At 30.6% G+C, this 7,618-nt stretch overlaps 1 protein-coding gene across 1 annotated transcript; it reads right to left on the bottom strand.

The window, feature by feature from the left end:
• Positions 1-6,633: 6,633 nt before the first annotated feature.
• Positions 6,634-7,248, bottom strand: HELRODRAFT_176128 (hypothetical protein; the record flags this gene model as incomplete). Its single annotated transcript, XM_009023455.1, has 1 exon — positions 6,634-7,248. The coding sequence occupies one exon, from the start codon at positions 7,246-7,248 to the stop codon at positions 6,634-6,636; it is 615 nt and encodes a 204-aa protein (XP_009021703.1).
• Positions 7,249-7,618: the final 370 nt, after the last annotated feature.

Below are 7,618 nucleotides of genomic sequence, written 5' to 3'. Positions count from 1 at the left end.
TTTACCAAACATCTTATTTCATTTATTTTATTATCAATAGTTTCAACATTTGAGTAAATTACATCCAAATTACATATAAATTCATCAGCATCATCCCTATTTACATTTAAAATTGAACCTAAACCCTTTTTTTTATTTTTATTATACGCATACTCTCTGGCAATCCCCTTACCCTGTAAATATATTCCCCCTGATCATATTTCTGTTTTTCTATTGCCTCAGCAACCAATTTTTTTCTCTCCACTCTTTGTTCCCTGGATAGGTCATGAGCAATGCCTATCTTTCTCTAACCTTCACCTAAGAATTTAATTTTACCTAAATTTTTCAGAACATAGTTTTTCTTAAGCCTATCATTAAATTTTACTAACAGAGGTCTAGTCTTATTATCTTTGCTATTGCCATTTAGCCTGTAGTATTTAACAATATCACCCTCGTTGACCTGTGAGTCTGACAAAACTTATAAAATTTGCATAATTATTTTCTTATCCTCGATACGTCTTGTATCAATACTACTATCTTTTTCCTCACTTAGTCCAAATATTATTATATTATTTGCTCTATCCTCAGCTTTATATTTATTTCTTATTCTATCATTTGTTTTTTCAAGATTTTTACATGCTGACTGAAATTCTTTGTTGACCCCCTCAACTTTTTTTATTAAATTCTCTTCAACAATTTTTACCCATGATTTTGGCATATCATTGTTTAATTTTACCTATAGTTTCTGTTACCTTTTTTTCAATTAATTTTAGGTCTCCAAAAACATTATCGTTACCTTTCGATACTTTATTAACTATCTTATCAACTTTATCCTCAAGTTTAGTCTGCCCCTCATTATTTTACCCACATTATTAATTATTTTTTCAACCTCTTCAACAAGCTTAACCTGGCCTTCACATAATATATCTAATTTATTTTCTAAATCCATTTGCTTTGACTTGAATTCATTAAAATCAAATTTTAAATTTTCTAGATTTTTAAAACAGTTATTACAAGTCCATATATAATTAGAATGCTCACTAATTATCATATGCACTTCCTGGACATTTTCACACTTCCAATGATAAAATAACTTACATAAACCACACCGTGGGTTTTCCAGTGAGCAAGTTCTGTTACATGAATAGCACTTACAAGACATTATTTAAACCACAAATGAAAAAATATATAAATCAGATAGACCAAACTAGCGAAAATGGTCAACGTGTATCCTGCATAAGCAGTACCAATTCTCAACGCCTCTAACCAGGTGCACCTATGTTAGTTAATAACCGAGAATTCTATCCAAAACTCAAAAAAAAACACCCATAAAATGTCAATTCAGCAAAATTACAGGTTTAATTAAATTAATTGTAACACCTAATATCGACACCATATTGTTCCAGACAATATTTTTGAACAAATTTGTCTGGACCAGCTATAACAGCACTTATCAGAACAAGTTTTTTATCTAATTATACTTTTCAAATAAACTAACACGCCAAAGCAGCATGTTTAGAAAATATTTTCGTAAAGATTTTTTTTCTTTTTTCTAATAGCTCTTGAAATAGTTGATAAAACAGAAAGTGTGTCTAGCACTTATCGTATCAAATTTTATGTCTAACTATACGTTTGATTTTTCAAATGTACTATAACAGACGCCAATGCACTGTGCAGCCATTGCAACTCAAGGAGAAGGATGTCTTGAGATTTTGATTAATGAGAAGATTTATATTGACTCTCAGGTTTGTTTTCAAGTACAGTATTACTTGACTCCTTAGTTTTTCATCGCGTATTAATTCAGAAAATCATCGTCGCCCTATAAATGGTGTCTAAATTTGTGTACATTACAGAAGTTTTTGTAAGTTTTTCATTTCTAAATCTTTTTAAATTGCTAGATTGTTTTTACTATGTTGTGAAACGCACTCACCTATCCTAACAACATATTTTATGTTTCTATTCCAGAATTAAGTTTTTTATTAATTTTTTACAAACGGCTTTTTTACCAACGGCTTTTTTTAAAATAAGTTTTAACCTAAATAATTAAACATTAAACTATATTTAATGATCAACTAATTATCACCTTATCAGCTTATCACCTTATCCATCCTAACGAGTTTCTCATTTCATTGCCAGTTTCTTGATCCATCCAACTATAGACCAATATCCAATCTATCTCTCATTTTTGATATTATTGAACATGCAGCTCTAGAGAGGCTACAGCCTTAATCAATCAATCTTCGTTTAGCGTCCAGAAACCCAGTTCTCCGAGATAGGCTACAGCCTTACATCTTTCAATATCCAAGTTTTACGCTCTCCAGTCGGCTTATCGCACATGTCATTCCACAGAGACGGCTCTGTTGCACATGCTTAACCATGTGCTCAACTCCTGCAACAGTAAACAAGCAACAATTCTTACAGGGCTAGATTTGTCAGCGGCTTTTGACACTATCAGTCGTGACATATTGCTGAAACGTCTAGACGTCGATTTTGGTGTTGACCAAAATAGTCGCAGCCAATTCGTCAAAATATCAGGATATATATTACCAGCAATTCAACTTCAACATGGAGTATTCCAGGGCTCGGTCCTGGGTCCTCTACTCTTTACGTCATATCTCTCACCAATTCAAATCAACAGGTTCAATGTATTCTACCATCAATACGCTGATGATGTTCAATTCATCTAATGTGAATACCATCATTACGTGCATTGCTGCCATGGAGAGATGGTTTCTTCTTAATAAACTTCAATTAAATTCAAATAAAATCATACTGGGCTCATTTCATTCAATCAACGAGTTACATGACCTGACATCTATCAGGATTGGTAACAGTGGTATCCCTGTTAGTGATGCTTTTGAGATACTCGGTGTTGTCCTCGACAAGAAACTAACCTTTTCAAATCATGTTTCGTCTATCGCCAAGGCTTGTGATTATCACATTAAGGAATTTTGTCACATCAGACAGTTTTTATCAATCGATCTGGCTGGGAATTTGGCACGTTGTTTGTTATTGTCCAAACATTATTATTGTAATTCAATAATGTTTGGAATATTTCAGAAACAGAAAACACGTCTTCAGATGCTGAAGAATCGGGCTGCCAGAGTTGTGCTCAGTATTGATACACCACCCCATCGTGTAACATCTGCAACTAGAATTTAAAAAGCCTTCACTGGCTTCCATTACATTACCATGTACAGTATAAAATTGCCATCATCGTCTTTAGGTTGTTGTCGTCGCATTCGCCGTTGTACCTCGACAGTCTTCTTCATCTTCATTATTTCTATCATCTACATGTTGGTCTGTCTGTCTATCTATCTATTTATCCATCTGTCTGTCTCTCTGTCTGTCTATCTGCCTATCTACCTATCTACCTACCTACCTACCTACCTACCTACCTACCTACCTACCTACCTACCTACCTACCTACCTACCTACCTACCTACCTACCTACCTACTCACCTACCTACCTACCTACCTACCTACCTACCTATTTCTATATTCTATCATTCCTCTAGTTTTTGCCCAAATTGAACGTTCGCCGATACATTTTTCGCCCGCCCGAAAATTTTTTGCCCAAAAAGTTTTTATTTGACTTTTGAAATATGGTGGAATTTGACTATATAATAAATATTTTATTTATTTGATAGAATTATTATAATGGTATAATGTTATTCAAAAATGTCGAAAAACACGATGATGTTGCAATTTTTGGTACTAACCGATAAAAAATCATTACACCATCATAATCATCACTACCATTATCACTTCATTATATTCTTACATTCAACCTTACATTATTACAAACTCACACAAATCATTTATTTATTTATTTATTCAGTTTATTCAGGCACAGCTAGGAGACAAGAAGTTTTACATAAGCTTGTATGGCCATCCTAGACGCAGGAAAAAATGTACAAAAATTATTGAAAAACAAAATTCAAAATTAGACATCAAAATGAAATATCAATATAATGTTCAAATAAATGATTATATAAACAGAATAGTAAGAGTAAAATGTATTAAGCGTTCAATGAAAAAACTTAAAGACTTAAGGCGTAAATAATATATATTTCTTAGGAATTTGTGTTTTATGTTTTTATATATTAACTTTTATAACATATCAGGAATATGTAAACAACATAATAATTAATAGTTACGCTAAGCCCATTCAAGTGATGTTACTATCTTAATTACTTTGTACTAATGGCCGATTAATAAACAAAAGCTGGAATTATTGATGGCAGATTGTTATAAAACTTTTCTTTGTGTGTGTGGTTGTAACCGAACATAAACCTGTAACAAAATCAACCTGAGAAAATTGTTATTAAAAAAACATTCCAAATTCCAAGTTACCCAAATACACACACTTTTTAATTTTGTTGTTGTTGTTTTTTTTTTTATAACGTTGCAACAATTTTGAGCAAAAGTGTCATCGTTCTCGCAAAAGCTCCCTTTATTATAACTTTCTATCATTTTTTTTTATTTTTGTCAATGTTTTGATGTTACAGACTATAGACAGCAAAACCCCACTTCACATGACCACTATGCACGGATATGCTTCAAGGGCTGAACTTTTTCTTATAAATGGTGAGTTGATTCATTTTTAGCCATTTTTCATGTTCTTTCTTTCTTTCTTTCTTTCTTTCACACACACACACACTCACACACACACACACACACACACACACATATATATATATATATATATATATATATATAATATATATATATATATATAGTAGAGTTCGGCATATAACAACTAAATTGTGTTGCTCTGGAAAAGAGAAACGATTTTATTAATAAAAAATAATAAATTAATTAATTAGTTGCTCTGGAAAAGAGAAACGATTTTATTAATAAAAAATAATAAATTAATTAAATCAATTTAGCCTTAATTAAGTAAATGTCGTACCTGAAAAAGAGAGACAACAATTAAAGCTATTATATAAAATAACCAATATTAACTAAGAGCTAGAAGAAATATTCAAAATATCCAAATAATTTCAACTCAAACAAAAACTTAAATTTAATCTGTCAAACGTTTCACAATTTACACAATAACGTTATACACCATAACTCAATTCATAATGAAGTGGAAATCCTTCATTACATCTTCCCCTCAAAAGAAGACTCAGATTCATCCGGCACAGGAACAAGTTTTGTAATGTGGAAAAGATTGGATTCAAACTTTTTGTGTCTTGTATTGATTCTATAAATTGAGTTTGACAATTTTTCCAAAACCTGGTAAGGACCAATTTTTAATTCCTCTAGTTTTTTTCTATTTAATGAATTTCCGTTTTCAACATATACCGATTTTCCTATTTTTATTTAGTACGTTTTCCTTTTTTTATCAAATTGTTTTTTATTATAGTTGTGTGATTTTATAGTTCTTTCCAATGCTATTGTTCTATCTTTCAATAAATCATTATATATCATGTTTTTTTTTAATTCCTCTGGTAAAATATTATCAATTTTTCCTTCCAATAAATATTTTGGCGAAAAACCTGTCACAGAGTGTTCGGTTTCATTATATTTTTTTGTACAATCCTGAGCAATAGTTATCCAGGCTAATTTGTTTTTCTTCTCATTAATCTTGCTCCTTATTTTATTGATTAATGTTTGATTTAATCTCTCATTGAGCCCATTTGAAAAGGGCGCATTCACTGCAGTGAAAACCATAGTTATATTTTTTTTTCATCCAGAAAATTTCTAAATTCCTTTGAGTTTATACTCGGATATTGATCCGATAGAATGAGACCTATTTTATTTTCTGATGATACTGTATTGACAAGTTTTATAAAATCGCTTGAACTTTTAGTTTTTGAAGTCAAAATATATGCATATCTTGTGAAGTGGTCTACCAGAAGATGCAAATATGTTTTAGTTGAACGTGAGCCACCAAGTCCCCCAATGGTATCAATTGACATGATTTCAAAAGGTTTTGTAGCGGGGCCTAGATGGGACATTAATCCAAATTTATATTTAGGTCTGGATTTATTTTTTATGCAGATTTCACAAGTTTCGCAAAATTTTTTTATATTTTGTGTTATATTTTTTTGCTATATACAAGGGTTTTATTTTTTTCCATTTGTTGTATTCCTATGTAACCATATAAAATGTGCGTGTTTTCTATAATTTTTATACTAAATTCCTCAGTCAGTAAAATCTTTTCCGTTTTTCCCACCTTTCTGTAATATACTGTGTCTTTTAATGATAGTCGATTTTGATATTGTTTTATGTCTTCGTTTATTTCTTGGTCCTTTTGAATGTCTTCAAGTGTAATAAAATTTACAACTTTCAAAATATCTTCTTGGTTTTCATATGATTCCAAAACAGGATTTCTAGTCAAACTGATAATCTTTTTTTCAAAATTTCTTTTTTTTACTAAATGCTCTAAACCTCGAATATTATTAAATAAATCTTCAGTTTCTTTTAAATTATCTCTATTTTATCCGCTATATAATATGGTAGCCCTGTAACGATTAAATCAATGAGGGTTTGTTTATCCATTGATTTATTTAATTCTAATAATAATATTTCTTTTTTTTGTGCATATGCTAATAATGATGAGTTTTGTTTGTGTTTAAATAAAATTGCGTACCGGACTGGCGACCAACCTTTGTCAGCATAGGTTTCATAAAAGTTTTTTTTTCACATCCACCAATCTGAATTTACACTACACTTTATTAGCATAGAACTGTACCAGTCCATGCACGTTTCCTCTAAAAATAACCTCAGAGTCTCAATTATTCCTAAACGAGCACATTCTGTTTCAAAAATATTCATCCATTGAGAAACATTTGATGTTTTTCTTGAAAATTTATCTATTACAAATGTTCTCGTTAGGTTTCCTATATGTTGAGGTTTATTTATTTCCTTGGTCATTTCTGTAAAATTCTCCAATATTTTTGACAGTGTTTTTTCAGAAATTCCAGTCGTAGCTGTCAGTTTCGGTGTTTCCGCAGTAATTTCCTCTAGTAAATACCCATTTAACTGCATATTTCCATTTTCATCTATATAAACATTTCTTATTTCTGGTGTTAATGAAATCCATACTTGTCTTTTTTCATGTCTTCTTTGTAATGTAGTTTTTACTTTCAGAAAAGTTTCAGTCTTCATAATTGTCTCATGAAATTTTACCGGCTGATATTTATCCGGAATTGCAAATATGCGGTTGTTCATATCCGTAATTGAGGTTATGCATATTACATTTGTTTTTGGAACTTCGTTCGATTTTACTATGAATTCAAATTTCAATTTGTCCATGGTTCAATAGCCGTAGAATTGTTGTTTTATAATAGAGTTCGGCATATAACAACTAAATTGTGTTGCTCTGGAAAAGAGAAACGATTTTATTAATAAAAAATAATAAATTAATTAAATCAATTTAGCCTTAATTAAGTAAATGTCGTACCTGAAAAAGAGAAACAACAATTAAAGCTATTATATAAAATAACCAATATTAACTAAGAGCTAGAAGAAATATTCAAAATATCCAAATAATTTCAACTCAAACAAAAACTTAAATTTAATCTGTCAAACGTTTCACAATTTACACAATAACGTTATACACCATAACTCAATTCATAATGAAGTGGAAATCCTTCATTACACACACACACACACACACACACAC

This window comes from Helobdella robusta (genome assembly GCF_000326865.2).
Source record: "Helobdella robusta unplaced genomic scaffold HELROscaffold_36, whole genome shotgun sequence".
NCBI classification, from domain to species: Eukaryota; Metazoa; Annelida; class Clitellata; order Rhynchobdellida; family Glossiphoniidae; genus Helobdella; species Helobdella robusta.
Note: the sequence above shows the minus strand (reverse complement) of the source record. Positions and strands in the feature narration are given on the sequence as shown.